At 40.9% G+C, this 17597-nt stretch overlaps 2 protein-coding genes across 2 annotated transcripts in view; one reads left to right on the top strand and one right to left on the bottom strand.

The window, feature by feature from the left end:
• The window catches only part of WWP1 (WW domain containing E3 ubiquitin protein ligase 1), a gene marked incomplete at both ends in the record, with an annotated part of 35435 nt that extends 34734 nt beyond the window's left edge, over positions 1 to 701 (top strand). The window contains one exon of the mRNA XM_079533935.1: positions 602 to 701. Coding sequence (XP_079390061.1) covers positions 602 to 701 — 100 coding nt within the window. The remainder of the gene's footprint in view (positions 1 to 601) is intronic.
• A 2990-nt stretch (positions 702 to 3691) lies between these two features.
• On the bottom strand, positions 3692 to 16540 carry RMDN1 (regulator of microtubule dynamics 1; the record flags this gene model as incomplete). Its single annotated transcript, XM_079534026.1, has 10 exons — positions 3692 to 3730; positions 4710 to 4843; positions 7430 to 7460; positions 9129 to 9216; positions 11644 to 11699; positions 12356 to 12445; positions 13064 to 13223; positions 14125 to 14212; positions 16121 to 16232; positions 16418 to 16540. 10 exons carry the CDS (start codon positions 16538 to 16540, stop codon positions 3692 to 3694), a joined length of 921 nt encoding a protein of 306 aa, XP_079390152.1.
• Positions 16541 to 17597: the final 1057 nt, after the last annotated feature.

Genomic DNA, 17597 nt, shown 5'->3' with positions numbered 1-17597 from the left:
AACTTTCGGGGTTTCTCTATTCTGGTCTTGCATTTACCAAATCAAAAGAAATGTAATTTGAATCATTTCTATCTTCAGTTTTGATTGCTCTGACATGCCAGTACTGAGAACTTAATCTTATATTTTGCTACTGCAACCTTGTGACATTAATATTCATTGTACTTTTAAAACTGCTATCAGGAAGATAACTTTGGGAAGACACAGAATGAAACAGAATTGTGGCATAGGCTTTTTGGAGCCAAGCTTAAGGAAAAGTTAAAACTTATTTCCAGGCATGTGTAGAAAGGATAAGGCTTTGGCCTTTTCGTGCTGCTGCTGGAATTTGGAGATGTATCAAATTAAATTTCTTGGCAAACTTGTCCTCTTAGGAGTAAAGGTCCTGTTTCTTAATCTGATGTGATGCCAGCCTTTTGTTTCTAAATGCATTGATTTAAAACTTTGTTTTTTCTGTTCATAGAAATGTTAAGGAGGGGAAATAGCATTAACTGATACTTCTTCATTTCTAATTGCTACACTTCTGCTATAGAAGTCAAGTAGTGTTCTGTATGGCATTTAGATAAACTTAACAGGTTTTTTTGTTGCTTTTTTTCCCCATGCTCAGTTTTAATCGTTTGGATTTGCCACCCTATAAAAGCTACGAACAACTGAAAGAGAAGCTGCTCTTTGCCATTGAAGAGACGGAGGGATTTGGTCAAGAGTAGAAGCAGCTTCTAGCCCAGAAGGAGACTTTGCATATTAAAAGGCTCAGCCAACTAAAATTGCACACTTAATTGTATATAAGCTTTTTGTTCTGTACAGTGATCTTTCTGGAACTCTAAAAGTAGAATTGTTCTCCGTTCTTCCACAAAGATATGCAAAACAGTTCAGCCTTTTCTACTTTTATTTATTGCCCTTCCAAAAGACCAGAAAAATCCCTCCTAAATGTTGAAAGCAGACAAGAGTCTTATTTAAAATATATATTAAAAATATAAATATATATACTAATAAGCTCTAGTTTTATAGAGCTTTAAGTGTATGAAAAGTTGCAGCCATTTAAAAGGGCCTGGATTTCCTTTATCTTGGCTTTGTTATTTAGAAAAATGTTTAAACTGCTCTGTGTTCTCTCTTAAGAAACATCTCCAAGTTTGTTTTATTGCATGGCTGTTCTAAAAGGTGTTAAAGGCTTAGGCCAAACGTATCCTAAATATGTAGAAAGATGCTGCTGGTATTTGAGACGACAGAATATGATGTTCTGTCAGTTTAATTTTTTAAAATACATTAATAGCTGATATATCTCTCTTTACTACACTGATGTAGCCAAGGTCATTAATAAAGCCTTTATTACTTGCACAAGAGTAATGTACAATAAGATGAATGTGATTTAATGTTGAAAAGAATTGGTGCCACTGTTCTGACTTGTTGTAGGAGCTGAACAGAATATTTTGATTCATTTGAGCAGCATTGAAATTTGTTTACATATTGCCTTGGGTTATTACCACGAGGATGTTAGGTAATCTTCAAAGAAAAAATAATAATAAAAGAGAAACTATTACACATTTTCTCCTTGGTCTGTTGTCTTACAGGTTTTTTATTTTTATTTTTTTTCAACCTGTGATGTGTTTTTCACAGCTTCATAGTTATTAATGTAAACTGAGATATAAGGGTAGACGAAAGGTAATGTGAACTTCGCTGCTTTCTATGCTCATGTTCAGTTTCTGTTATTGGATCTAGTAAACCCAAATAAAATTAAATTGACATAAGCTTTGCACAGTTAAAACTATTTTGAAGTAGTAAATACTCTTATTTCTCTTAAGTTGCTGTAGAAATTCAGATGTACCTGAATTATGTCCAGAACCTGTCATTCTTCACTGTAGGCCAAGTTTGTCCTACGTGCATAGTAATCAGTGATTTATTATTATTATTTTTTTGGTGTTGAGGGCATTTGCTGAACTGAAAAGATGTTTGAAAAAAGTTATGACACCTTATTCATGTGAATTCTGTTAAATGCTACTTTCTAGCAAACTGTGCTTCCTTATTATAAAATGTTTAAAACTACCATTTGTATTATGCTTTAATATTAACTGTAAATTCCATTACATTTAACTTATACAGAATTTTGTACACACATAACAATGATTTCTTAAAATAAGATTAAAGACATTTCTGTAACATATCATATTGCACTGTTAAAAGTGTACACGCAGAAAAAACAGCTATATCTGTTCTTGTATCTTTCCGATACAGCATCTGAATTCACTGAATTCTGCCAAACCTTTATTTTTCTACAGACTGGATTCTCTGGAGGCTTTGTATTCAAAATGGCACAGTTTACTGTGGAGCTGCTAAGCTGTATGTAGCTTTGATAACAGTGGTACTGCACCTGGCCCAACGAAAGCACTATCTTACATGAACTTTCACTAAGAGTTTCAACAACTAATATTTGAAAGATTTTCATACTACACCACATATCTTCTGCAAAGCCATTTTCATAAATACATCGTTATCTCGAGTGTAATAGCACCAAAATTATGGCTTACAGGTTAGAAGTGGAGGAAGCTTGAAAGAAGTCAAAAGCAGGGCAACAGAAGTGAACCCTACAGTTCAGAGGACTAAAATGTCATACAGTTGAACCTTATGAATTTGCACTAATGAATGACTTGGTAACCCACTACCAACTGCTGAACTTTGTGAATCTGTGAGTAAGTTGTCAAAACAATAATAATAAAGAAGACAGCACATCACAAGAATGTAGTTTCTTTATTGATCTGCTAACTTTAGCTGTCTCATAACTGCAACCTTTTCCTAGGGGTAAGAGTTAGTGAGCAAGAAAGAAACAACGACCACTCTGTAGCATTCTCTACATGGACATATGGACATAACTGGCTTCCAAGGACTGACTACAGGTATGGTTCTTAAGAGGCAAAACCCCCAAACCTAATAATTCATATAATTGTGTGAGTATGAAATTAACCTGGGAGGTCCTGTAATCCTGCACTGCCATTGCTTTCCCATTTGTCTTGCTTTCAGTCAACCTGTACTGGGAGGGGAGAGAGGTCCAAAGAGGAGCAAACAGCAAAGGCTTGGGCTCAGACAAGCAAACTGATGTAATGCTGAAGGAGCTGCTTTCTAGTTCCTGGGTTGTGTGCCTTTCTACCTGCAGGGAGGTAAATAAGTAGGTTTTTCCTAAACTCTCAGTGATCTTTACTGAGCAATCTACCATTTTCCTCTTTGTGCACATATTGCTTTCTGCAGCAGAAGCACAGAAGTAAGGTGCTGGTGCAGGAAGGCTCACAGAACTGGTTTTACATACAGTATGCTTTTAAGTGTGAAAGAATCCTTATGAAGTTTCACAATACAGCAGAATGCTTTAGGAAAAAAATAATAATAATAATCATAATTATCCTGTGGTTCTGTATTTCTTTTCCTTAAAAGTTATATTAGTTACTCACAGCTGAAGTGTAAGAAATTGTAGTACCCCCTTCTCCTGTGTATTTATAGGTATAAACACATGAAGCCCTTTATTCTCCTCGAAGTTAACAGAGGGATTGATGTAATAAAACAGGCCTTTCAGTAGATAGTTTAATTGAAACAAGAAATAGCAAGTTTAGACTATAATTTTATTAACAACTTCAAGAGAAAAAAAATGGTATTTAGGTTCCTTTTCCTATGCTGCTTACTCTGAGATACTGAATTCCCAGTATCTTGTTTCTTGTTATATAGAATTAAGCAACTCCAAAGCTTCTTTCTGTACCTGAAATATAAAAATACACTCATAACAAAATAACACTCTGTAGTTACAGGCTTTTCTAGCAAAGCTTATTATCATGCAAACACTCCAAAGCTTCACCACAGTTCTTCAGATTTGTTATTTTAAGACTAGTCAGTTACTTTCCCCTAGTTAAAGATGCTTAATGTTTTAAACATGGATGGGAATAGACCTCTTAAACCAGACCTCTCAGTATAATTGACTTATTAAACATATTGTTTAATTGGGTTGAATGCAGTAGATGAACTCTTGATATGCTACTATTAGCCCAAAAGTACTGAGTTACCCTATTCCTGACGTAACCAACCAACCTAGAGTTTTGAAAACTGCAGACAGCAGCTAAGGGGATATGAAAGACTGTTTGCCAGACTCTCTGTGCCTGAGGATTCTGAGTAAAAATAGTAAAATTTGATGATCAGTGGTACTAAAGAATAAAAAGCTTCCGGCCCTCACATAGCAAGCAGTGCAGGCACTGCAAGCCCAATACTGCAGGAGGTGAAAAAAATTCATAATACCTACTTGGCCCTACTTCTGTCAAACACAGAAACAAGAATTCCAGCTTCTCAGTAGCAGATCAGTTTCCTTCTTAATGGACTACATTGTTTAGGTTCCTATGTTTGTGACACCAGTGACTGTTGTGTTTTACACAGTGACCAACAGAAAGGAGAGAGTGTCAGCTCTGTTTAGCAGCTGTACAGCATTTCAGAAGTAGTTAACTCAGGTGCCTGCCTTAACCGCAGCAACAGTTAAGGACGGGTAGTTGTTCACACCAGAAAACCATCACTGTTTTTTATTAACAGAATATCTCTAACTATTGTAATTCAGAGGCTTACAGGACAGGATTTTCTGGTGTCCGGGTGTGATGCAGAAATATTGGTACTTAGCTAGAAATTACTCTGAGGTAACTGCACTGTTTCCATGATGTGACAGAGGTTGGTTACCATTTCAGTTCTTAGCTTCCTACCTGTTTGTCCTCTTCTGTGTGTGCAGGATAATCCTTTGCTTTGCTTAACCACAGAAGAGCCATCTTTTTGTTGTTTAACTTCAGGTATGTCTTCCCAAGATAAAGCAAATTTTTGCTGTAGAAATTTGGGTCAGCTGTACAGAGACAGGAGAGAAAAGCATTCCATGATAATGAGCAGCATACTATCAAAACCACGATACAGCATCACTCCTCTAATCCTCATTTCAGAAAAAGATTAACATTATTACAATAATAAAGTACATGTAGGTAAGTAAATGCCTTGCTGTAGAAAAAGTGTAGTTTGATAAAGGAGGCAGAGCCTGAGTGCAACAGTGCTGCCTGCTCCCATCCCCGTTTCCAGCTGGGGGACACACTGCAGTATGCACGAACTTCAATAGTAAGCTGTAGCTCTGCCCTTAGCACTATTAAGGTTATATACTCCAATACTTGTTAGGTTTTTTTAGTCATTGACTATTCCTCTGTCCTTAACATTTCAAATTCCAGCGGGCAAAAATCATAGCTGCACGAAACGATACACTAGCATCAGTTAAAAAAAAAAAAAAAAAAAAAAAAAAAAAAAAAGATATACTAAAAATATATAATATTGTTATATATAATAATATAAAAATATATATGGGCTGCTCCAAAAGTAATGCCTCATATCTATTTCCACAGAAACGACAACAGTTAAAAAGGGCACAATAACACTATTTGATAGAGCACTTTCCCAGACACAAAACACTATTTTTCAACACGTCACAACCATTATTTAGGGCCACAAAGATGATTAGGAGCCTGGAGTTTCTCCCATGTGAGGAAAGACTGAGGGACCTGAGACTGCTCATCCTGGAGAAGACTGAGAGGGGATCTCATCTATGTTTACAAATATCTGAGGTGTGGGAGTCAAATGGATGGGACCAGGCTTTTTTCAGTAGCACCTGCGATGGGACAAGGGACAACAGGCACAAAACGCAACACAAGAGGTTCCATACAAACATGTGAAACAACTTTTCTACTGTGAGGATGACAGAGCACAGAACAGGCTGCCCAGAGAGGTTGTGGAGTCTCCTTCTCTGGAGATATTCAGGACCTGTCTGGGCACTCTTCCTGCGTAACCTACTGTAGGGGACCTGCTTTCGCAGGAAGGTTGGACTCCATGATCTCCAGAGGTCCCTTCCAACATCTACAATTCTATGATTAACTGTGCATTTTCTCCAGCAACAAACAAGACTGTGCATGCCACATTTGTAAAAGTCTGCAACAGCAGAAGCGAGCACTGTGCCACTGCAGAAATGCAACCACTGTGCTCACATCCACTGTTTGGTCTCCATAAATGTTCAGCAAGCATCAATGAATGTCAGCGGTGCCATTTTTTCCACATGGAGCCAGTCAGTGACACACTGTTGCATCCTACGCACTTCCATGTCAGATACCACTTGGTCTGGCTGCCCCCCTACAGCCATCTGTCACACAGCAACAAAATGAAACGGAACATAAGTGGGAAGGTTCAACCTCTACTGCCATACCACCATCTGCCTTTGACATTGTAGGCCAATGTAATAAAATAGGAGCCACTACATTCAGAGCAGCCCTTCTATTTTTGTACACATATAACATCAAATATAGGTAAATAGGTAAACATATGAAGGTGGTTTGGAGGCATGCTTTAAGGTGAAGTCTACCATTCCAGTCCACAGCTGCAGTAGCTGACACACAGGGAAACACAGATAATAAATTTTTCTTTCAGGCTTCACTGACACGTCTATACAGAACATTTCCTTCCCTTATCTTTCAGCTTGTCAGTTTTGCTTGGGGCTTCTCTCTTGGGGAAAGAATAGTTACATACTTTCTTTTATGAGGACAGTTTTGCTGCCAGTTGGATAGGTACTCTGATCCCAGTGACAACTGAAATCATATAAAAGTGTTGTCTCTGTCATCCTATTGAGAATACAGGGGATTTTGGAACATTAAGAATGAACAAGAATGGTTGATGTAGAAATTCCATTTTTGCTTGCCTCTTTGCCCTGTAATAGAACAGGATGCCTCAGGAAAAAGTATGAAGGACCCCCCAACGCACCCTGGACACCATGCATCCCAAAACCTGCTCAATTACAAGCAAACCTGAGCCCAGGTGGGCTTCTGAGACTCTCCAAGGAAGACACCAGACCCACCAGCTTGTGCCCACTGCCTGTGTCCCGGCATCGGGCACCACCTAGCAGAGCCCAGCCTGGCTCTGTTGTGTCCCTCTTGGCACTTTTCTTCAGCTATTTACAGTGGCGAGGCTCGCCCCTCCCTCCCCCCCCCCCCAGGCCTTTCCGTGCGCTCGAGTTCCTACGCCATCTCGGCGGCCCCCTGCTGGACTCTCTCCACTGCGTGGCCGTTTCTGACACCGAGGGGTGCCCAGAACTGCGCACGTTAAGCACTGACTTAAGAACCACCGCCGTTCCTGGCCCGCGGGCTGACATCGCGCGCAGCCGGCCTCTGCCCGGAACACCATTCTAGCGGCGGAGGCCGACTGAAAAATAAAGCTTTCCCTGACCGGGAATCGAACCCGGGCCGCGGCGGTGAGAGCGCCGAATCCTAACCACTAGACCACCAGGGAGCGTGACAAGCATCCCTGCAGTGACAGTATTGTGCTGCTACAGTTGCACACTCTTAAAGATACAATGTAACTTGCAACAAAAGTGAATATCGTATCTGCAAAAAACGACAAGGATTACCTTCCTCCGCCATGTGGAAGTAACGAAGGGCCTGCAAAAAATAAGGCTGTCTTTAATACCGGGCACACTGAGGTGAACACAGCAGTCAAACCAAATCATTGCACATGCTCAACATAGGTGAGGAAGGACATCTGTCCCATCCATCATCTCATTTGCAGGAATTCAGCATGACATTCATTTGGTGTACAGTCAGATTGAACCTCTTCTCAACAGCACTACTTATCCAGCTTTCCCCGCCACTGTCATTCTTAAGTACAGCACCTTCTACTTGTGCTTAAGAATTCTGATGCTCTATTTCCAGTCTTCAACTTGTCAAGATCATTTTTATTTCTACCTTCCAGTGCATCTACAATCCCTCCAAGCTAGCTGTCAAGTATAAACTTAATAACTGAAACAAGATCTTGTCATTAATATCGACAAATGCTTTGGGAAGAACCAATTCCTGCAAATCATCATCCAGTATCATCCTACCTGAAGAGAGTAAACCATTATGAAACGTGCACACGTTTTTCAGCTAGCTTTCCATCCCACTCCTCAGAACCTTCACTCCATTCTTATCTCCTTCTGATGCCACCAGCTGGAGAGAAAGTACTGCCACAGACCTTACAATGGCAGTGTATCTACAAAGCAGTTTTTGTACTGAACTGTACCAGTCTTACCAGCATGGCTCACCCACAGAATTTGGGACAAGATTTTATTTCTTCAGTGACTTTAACTGCTGCAGAACTCGAAGTTGGGATTGGCAAAGTTCTACAGAAATCCTGGCTGACACCGTATTCTTCTGAAGGTGATTTTCAGCAAAACTCAAAGACTTGATATTCCATTACAAAGTTCTCTCTTTTTTCTTTTTCCTGCAATCAGCTCTTCAATAACTTTCTGTTTTTCAAGCAGTCTTCTGCAATTACTTTCTAGCAACTCCCCACCCCTCTCAACTGACAACAACAACAGACTGTGCGCCAGGGATTTTATTATTCTAACAGAACACAAAGAGTACAGCAACTACAGGAAGCTTTTCTGTGACCAGTCTAATTTTCAAGCCACTACATCTGTGCACACAAATAAGATGCATAGTGTGTTAGACACCCCAGAACACAGACCTCTGCACAGTAAGATTCAGGGTGTCTGACAGCAGAAATTTTCACAGCAAAGACCACCAAAAATACTTCAACCTCTCTGAAAAACAGACGTTATGGTACCAATGAATGAGAAAAAGGTATTCATTAGTGGATAATAATAAATCAAGCTGTTGCTTTTTGCATTTAAAATAAAGATAAGAACTCTAATACTCCTATCAGATAAATCCAAGGTATAACACGATTCTATAATCATCTGCACTAACCTAGCATAGAGCTATCTGCAGATCATCATAGAAAAGAGGTTCCATATAGCTTGCTACTCTCTGCTGCAGAAACCTCACAATATCATTTTTCACTGTTCTATGAGCCATAGTTGAAAAAATTCCAGGCTCACTGGATTTTTAAACATACCTCGCTCTCCTGTTTTGTTCTCACTTTACTAAGGATAGCTGCAAACTCACAAGTCCATATTTACTCCATCAGAACAGTTTTGTTTAGAAAATAATTGGCATTGCTTGCTATTCTAAGAACTTCTAAGAGGCCAGTTCTGTCAAGGAAATCAGTAAAAATACATCAGCAGCTTTGTGGGGTGAATAATAACACAAAACATTTTCCTACTGTACCTCTTCATACGTGGAAGTCGGAGGTGTTGCAAATAGCATTGCAGCTATCTTTCGTTGATACCATGGCAATTCAGCAAAGGAGTAACACCTGGAGCAGAAGGAAACATTTGTATATAACCTTCACATTACTCCTCTGTTTGGAATCAATGCTCATATATTGGATGTCATAACCAGCTGCTGCCAAGAGCCACAACAACCGCAGTCACAGCATAAGTTCTTACAACTGCCCGAACCAACTCCGAGAGTTTGAAATTGCTGCTAGATGTTTTGGTGCATCTTCTACTGGGAGTTCTGAGTACATGAAGCTGGAGACAGTTATTAACCACCAGACAGCCTTTCAGCTTATAGTATTTTAGCAATTAATGCATATTTCATATTGCTCTAAAATATTTGCAATAACGAGCGCAACTCACTCCAACATTGGCTACAAAAGCAGGTCTGCAGCCTGACAGACTGTGATTGATAAGAATGAAAATAATGAGAGGAACCAAACGGCTGTGTTCTAGGCTTGGCCATTCTGCCCTGTTTTCCTACCTACTGATTAACAAAGGTAATCAGTTACCTATTTCAGAGATGATGAAAGAATTAAATATTTAAGTATTCCGTGTACACAGAACATGCCACATTCCACATTAAACAATGCTACTCTCTTGTATTAGTCTCACACAGTGATTGTAAGAATATTTATATTACTAGCATGAAGCAGAGCATGTGGGAGGAGGTGAACAATTAATGAATGCAAATATGGAAGTGCCTGAGGGTCAGGAGAGGGCAGGACACTGAATACACCACCCCAGTTACATTTTGCCAATAGGTGTGCCTTATCAGAAACGTGAATAAGACAGGGTCAGTCCAGGATACACTACAGAATATGGCTCAAGAATGTCTGTTACTGAATTCCAGCTTCAGACGAAGCAGCGCTGGGACTCAGTAATAGATATAGTTAATAATACAATATGTGATTATTTCAGTGCCAAAAGCAATAGCAGACCCCATATTTCTCATCATCTTTTCTACAACATCTTAAGTGCTTTTCCAGAGCAGACCTTCTATCTCAAAACTGACATGGCAAAACTCATTCAGTTGGGAACATACATATCTGCCTAAACACTTGAGCTGCTGCAGTGGTTAGGTTGTGTGAGAATAAATAGTGCTGAAATACGGAAAAACTGAGATCTGTAAACTAACACAAAACTTCAGAGCTGTAGATTAGTTTCCACTGACATCCAACAGCCTAGAAAAGCTACAGAAATAAATTAATAGAATCCATAGCCACCTTTTATTTATGCTACAAATACTTAGGCTGTATTTATTGTCACAGAATCACATGGCCGGGGTTGGAAGGGACTCAAGGATCATGAATCTTCAATCCCCCTGCCACATGCAGGGCCACCAACCTCCATATTTAATGCTAAACCAGGCTGCCCAGGGCCTCATCCAGTCTGGCCTTGAACACCTCCAAGGATGGGGCATCCACAACTTCTCTGGGCAGCCTGTGCCAGCACCTCACCACTCTCTCTGTAAAGAATTTTCCCCTGATGTCCGACCTAAATCTCCCCTCCCTCAACTTAAAACCATTTCCCCTTGTCCTACACATATCAACCCTTTCAAAGAGATGATTCCCCTCCTGTTTGTAGGCTCCCTTTAGGTATTGAAAGGCTGCAATGAGGTCACCCTGCAGACTTCTTTTCTCCAGGCTGAACAAGCCCAGCTCCCTCAGCCTGTCCTAATAGGGGAGATGCTCCAGTCCACTGACCATCCCAGTGGCCCTCCTCTGGACCCTCTCCAACAGCTCCCTGTCTTTTGTCCATCTATTGGTCTGAGCTTCCTTATAAAACATTTGACAGAGGCCAAAGGTACCACACCTAAATAACCAGAAACACTGTCTGGAGACTCCCACTAAAAAATTAAAGATGCTGCACTCAACTGAACTGCTTCCACAGAAGTGTGGCCATTAGCAGAGAAAACTGTACTTCTAGACCTTTGTCTGCACTTTGCTGCACTGCAACAGTAACACTTAGTACAAATTTCACTAAGCAGTAAACACAGTTTCAAAGATTTTTGTTAATGCATATGGAGTCCTAAGCTGCATTTACTTAAATGTAACTTTTAAAATACAGTATTTTGAACATATACCATATTTGGTTGCTGTTCCCAAAACAGAGATTGTATTAAGTGTCAGCCATTAGTGAAATTCAATATTGATTCAGCGTTGAATTTTGCTTCCATTCATACTAGTCAGAACAAAATGAGCAGAGCTCACAACCTCTCACACGCACTGCGGAGATGCACATACATCTGCAAATAAGTTTTTGATATTTTAATACAGTATAACACGGAACTAAAATGAACAATTATTTTTCAACTTTCTGAGCTGTGTAAGGTTAACAGCCAGATGCTGCAGGCACGACTAAATCTTCCCATTCAACAGGTTTCCAGTGAATTATTCCAGCACTTCTCTTTGCCGTATTCTGGCGTATTTTCTAGCATTTTTCTTTGCCACATGTTAACTTACCAAACGCCCATAAGATGAACTGATGTTGCATCTTTCGGATTCAGTTCAAAGGCTCTCTAGTGCAGGAGGAAAATAAAATTAATTATTTAAAAAAAAGTTTGACACATCTGGCTTAAAATACAACAACAAAAACCACGCTGACTTGTTGCCCTACTATTAATTAAGCCACAATAACCCTTGTGTAGAATTTCAAAGATACCGTGTTTGCTCTGTGCATGACCGTGTTTGCTCTGTGAATCCACTCATCTCCAAAACCTTTAGACACTGACAGACTTCTGAGCAGTTATGTTTAGCAGGTCAGTGTCACATAAGACTCGACATATTGAGATTGTTGATCTTATTTCTCGTGGAACAAAATTAGTCAGCAGACCTTCATCGTTCTTCATCTTTTCCAGCCGTTCTCTTTCACTGGTACCTAATGCACAGTTACAGTGATGGCCACACACCCTTTTCTCAGTAGCACGGCTAGAATTAATATAGGCCTAAGAGATATCAGCAGCACTTCAGTTGTCTCAACACTCTCTTCCACAAGGACTTGTTAATGCAGGAGCTAAGTTTATCCCTCATTGATTTGGAACCCTGAACCAGCACAATAACCTTCAAATCAAATTGACACCAGGAGAGTTCGCATTTGCAAATTTTCACCAAAAGATAATTCCTAACTAGCACACAACCCATGTATTAGTCACATCAAGGCAGTCATTTAAATTACCTCAAAGTGCTCCTTGATAATAAAAGCATTTCCAATTTTAACCTTGATTCCTTCATAATCTCCAACATCACTGAGACAAATCGCATACCACTGTAATTCAAAGTACAAAATTAAAATATTTAATAAAGCACGATATCTACTAACATTAAAAACAAACAAACAAACAGAAAAACAGGACAGATACCACCACCACCCAGCAAGTATTTGTTATGAACAGTTTTAGCAGTGCCAAGAAACCTGCTAGCCTGAATGGATAATGGAATCAACATCCTCTTCTTATCCAAGATGCTAACACCGTTGATCATACTTTGTTACCTACTTACCTGAGAGAAGCAGCCCAAAATAAAGCCAGACCTGAAGTCTCTCCAACAAAACTCTACAGAACTACTGGTACACACATACAGCATGCTGGAAGGGTGGTGTGTGAAACATTTTTCAGGCTACGTCAGGGGAGACCAACTGTAAATGGTTTGATCCTGCACACATTGAACCAGCTTTCATTTCCTGTATCCTGTCTGAACTCTAATCTCAGAAACATATCAACAAAAACTAGAAGCAAGTGAGAATTATAGCGAGAATCACTCATTTCTTAACTGAAAAGTTAAATTACACACAAGCTTGCTGAAACAGAACGATGACATTACTTGAGGTTTCCACTGGCAGAAATCAAAGAGCAAGATTTCAGTTACGTTATTTTGTTTGGCTTACCTTGTGTGCTGCAGAATTTGCTTCATTCTTTTCTAGTGCCCTTTTTGCATACTCAAGGGAATCATATGCCAGTTGTCTTTTCTCTTCTGCAGAAGTAATGCTGAGCTGAGCTAAATCTCGTGATGCTCGTGCCAGCCGCCATAACAACTCTGCATCCTCACTAGTTATGAACAGAAACATCAACATTTTTAAGTAGTAATGGCAACAAAGAAGCAAAGGTCTCGAATCAGTCTTTCAATATGTATCTCAAGAAGGTGATACAACAACAGCATTATCATCTGGCATTTGGGCTGCACGAAACTTAAAGGTAACAAACAACAGATAGAAGCCTGACATTATACGTAGTTATATCCTCAGGCAGTGTAAGTAAGGAGCTTTTTCATTCAGACAAATCCTAACAGGGGACAAATGAAAGCTAAAAGAAGGAGCAGCTGGTTAGCAATGAACATGAAATGAAACAATGACTCCCAAAAGTTTTCAATACCTCAATTCTTGGTACTCTAGTCATTGCGGTTGTGTGCAGACACATTACGACTTTTTCCTAGTATATTTTAAAGCATTTTCTAAGTAACAAAACAAAGAAAAGAAAAAATCTCCCTGCAAGAATGAAAAACTGTGGCTAACCCTCAGTTTCCACAAATGCATTCAGCTAACAGTCAGACAGAATCATTAAGGTTGGAAAAGACCTCTACCAACCATCCACCTACCACCAATATTGCCCCTAGCCATGCCCCTAAGTGCCACATCCACACAGTTCTTAAACACCTCCTATGGCAGCCCATTTCAAAACCTCACCGCTCTAAGATATTTTCCCAAATAGCCAGACTGAACCTCCCCTAACACAACTTGAACTTCCTCTCATCTTATCACTAAGTCCTTTCTTCATTCACTTTTCTACCAGGATGGAAAAAAAAAATCAAGAATGCTTTCCTACTTAAAAAGAAGTTGAAAGAAGGCTCTCCAGCATACCATAACAAGAATATTAGTTGGACTCTGGTACAGAAAAACACAGTAAAAAAAGAAGTCAAAGTAACATGAAGATGTTCAGTGCAGTCAAGTACCTATTTTTATGCTGAACCAGCAACCGATAGAGCTTTTCAGTTTCTCCGCTCCCATACAGGTAGTCTGCTTGCTCTATAACTTCTGCCACTTAAGAACAGATGAAAAACGTGGAAACAGAAGAACAAATTACACGTAATTAGGATATTAAGGCAAAAACAAAATGTTATAGAGCAAGACAATTTAACTGAAACACAAAGAACAAGTTATGAATTTTTTAGGCCTCGTACACAACTGCATGGCAGACTCAGATAAGATGCTTACAGTGAACAACTAGGCGGAGATACAGTGCCAAATATATGGAATTAAGAATTGGCTTTCAGTAACACAGAGAGCTTAGGGTGCTTAATAGATTTAACACTTAATAGCGTTCTTAACACATCAGACAGCAGAAGCAATTTCTTTGTGAAAAAGGCAGGAAAGTTTTTTTTTTTTTTTTTTTTTTAAAAAAAAAAAAAAAAAAAAAAAAGCATGAAAAATATGACCAGAAAAGCAAATGCAGTAGTGAGTGCTAAAACACCTTCATTAATAAATGCAGAGTTTAAATCTAATCACTTTAAATGTATATATTTATTCACACACAATTTTATTCTTGGTTTTCATATGGTTCCACAGTCTTGCTAAAGACAACTGCAGGCTGAGTAGGATTCATTCTTTTACTCAGCAAACCAAAACGAAAAGCTGCTCAGAGATCTTCCAGAGGAAATCCTTAAGGATTTTGAAAAAAATCAGAGCTACCTTTTTAGTGCATCTATTTATGCCCTCAGCATCCACTGTACTTATGACATTTAAATAGATTTTTCTACAAAACATTTTAAAACTGGCAACAGAGACATGGGATCACTATTTCCACAACAAGCTGAATATAATCATGGAACCACAAAATCATTTGAGTTGGAAGGGACCGTGAAAGGTCATCTAATCCAACTGCCTGCAATGAGTCCAACTTCCCTGCAGCAAAGTGATGCAGTAAGATAAATATGTAAATGAATTAATGTAATAATCTGATATATATATATATGTATATAGTACATGAAATAACATTTCATAGACAATACATAATGCAGGATTCTAACATGAGAACAAAGGGAATTAGGAAAGGAAAAAAAAAACACAAATGGAAGCAGGTTGATCATTCTTTTGAAGCATGTAGCTGTATAGGAAAAAGAAAAAAAACAACCAACAAATTCTATGCTTATTGTTCTGCCAACAGTAAAACATGAAAAAAAAAAAAAGATATTTTCAAGTCCAAAGCTCTGCCTATTTTCTTAGGATATTTAGGTACACTTATCTCTGGTATTAGCCCTTGGTTTGTGATCAAACATCTAAGTGAAAACATAAGCTCAAGTCCTGCTTCAGAAATTTCTCTCTTGTATAAGCATCCTGTTTTTTTTTCAAGTTATGTGCTGAACATGGCAGCTGTGATATGGCTGCTGTGTTTTGCAGCAGTGTGGTTTTAATTATGGAATAAATAAATAAATAAATAAATAAAAGATTACTAAACTACACAACTCCACTTTCAACTGAAAAAGCTCCTAAAACAGAACTCACTCTAGATGAGAGCACTCCGGGTAACATTTTAACTCTGCTCTCCCTAAATGTTGACTCCCAAATGTTTTAGTCCACATGGACATTGGACCACGCGCCACAGAGCACATCTTCCTAACTTTGTGGGTTATCTTTGCTTCCTGAGGTGCTCTTGAACACCGTATCACGTATCGTAACGAACACGTATCGTAATGACTGAAGGCTGAGAATTCAGACTTTTCAACAAAGTGCTTGCTAGGTGTTTTAGACTTTACCTAAGTCATCAGGCTTTTATTTCTTTGCGTGTCTACCAGGCATTCCCTATTACTCTTATTTACACAGTATCTCTTCCTTGTTTCTCATAGGAAGAACAACAACGTCTCTCCTCTCAGCAGTGTAGTGCATAACCCACGTGAGAGCACTAACAAAAACCAGAGGGAAACTAACAGCATTGCCTTCCTCGCGCGTTACCTTTGAAGCTGGCATGAACCACAGCAGAGCCGGAGACCAGCCTGAGAGCCTCACAGAGCACGAAGGACCCCGTGGCGAGAGTAACCCCCCTCCTAAGGCTTTTTTTAAGCACCTGCCGGGGATCACAAGGCGAACATTAATAAACACCGTAACTCCGAATTAAGTCTTTTCTTTTGCTATGGTTTCAAAGGAGCACGAAGACCCCAACTTCCAGAGACACAACCCTTTGCACCGCCTCCCGCCGCTGCGGACAGCCCAGCACAGCGGGCCCGCGCAGCCGCCGCCGCCGCCCGGTACCTCACTCCCGCCGAGCCCCCGCCAGCCCCGCGCCGCCTCCCTCAGGAGCGGCCCAAGGAGCGGCACCAGGCGGGCGGGGCGGAGGCGAAGGGGCTGCGCCAGCGCCGCCACGACAGAGGCCATCGCCTGGAGCCGTCCGCCAGGGGAGGAGAAGATGCCAGCCAGCGAGCAGGGCCGGCGCTCAGCGAGAAGTCGCGCATGCTCTCCTCAGTGCCCCGGGGCGGGGCGGCCCCTTTCGGTGCGGGCGTGGCCACAGCTGCCGCGGGGTGAGGGTCCGCACAGCGCTACGCCGGCCCCGATCCGGCCCCGCAGGTGAGCGAGGGGCTCTAGTGCAGGGGAGGCGGCGGCTGTTCCGCGGGAGGCCGGATCGGGCGCTGCCCGCGTGGGGCCCGGAGCCTGCCCGTCTTGGGAGTCGCTTCGCCTCCGGTCCGGGTGGTGCTTTGCGGCGGGGTAGGGCCGTGGCACCCCGCTCCGTGCAGGCCGGCCGCGGTACGCGCCTTCCTGTTGGAACGCGGCTCAGCCGGAGCAGCAGCGAGCGGCAGCCCTGGGCGAGGCTCTGCCCCGCTGCGCCCCGAGCTCCGGGAGCTCCGCGTGAACGAGTCCCGCGGGCCTCTTAAGGCTGTTTTGTCGGCGCCTCCGGGCTTCGGACAGGAGCTTGGCAACGTTGTCATCTTTCCTTGAACTACGACAAACAAGATCTGTTGCACCTACGGAGCTGCTGTTCTTACAGTGTTGTCTGTTTTTTTCCTTTTTGCCGTTGCGTGTTGTTGGCTAGGATAGCGTTAAAACACGAGAGCTCTCCGCTTCTTCTTTAAGCACGTATTCAAAGTGTGAAAACAGTCCTTCAGCACTGCTCCCTGCATTCGTTTCCTTGGGCATTTCATGGCTCCAGAAGTTCAGGTTAAAGAAATTCCAGCGATGGTACAAAAAGAGTGTGTTTAACACCAGTATTTAGAGTCAAGCTGAGCCCTAGGTGGGGTTTCTTTCCACTTGAGTTTTTAAGTATTAACTTACATTTTGTATCGTTATTTTATTTTATACATGCTTATAGATCCACCTGCCTGTATAGCGGGAGAGATGAGATTTGTTTCAGAGAGCAGGCAGAACACTGTGCTAGTGATACTCATTAGAAGCAGAAAAAGTAAGCACGAAGGATGTGCAGAGAAGCAAGAACCAGACA

This window comes from Tetrao urogallus, assembly GCF_951394365.1.
Source record: "Tetrao urogallus genome assembly, chromosome: 3".
NCBI classification, from domain to species: domain Eukaryota; kingdom Metazoa; phylum Chordata; class Aves; order Galliformes; family Phasianidae; genus Tetrao; species Tetrao urogallus.
The sequence above is the reverse complement of the archived record's forward strand: the minus strand, read 5'-3'. Positions and strand labels throughout refer to the sequence as shown.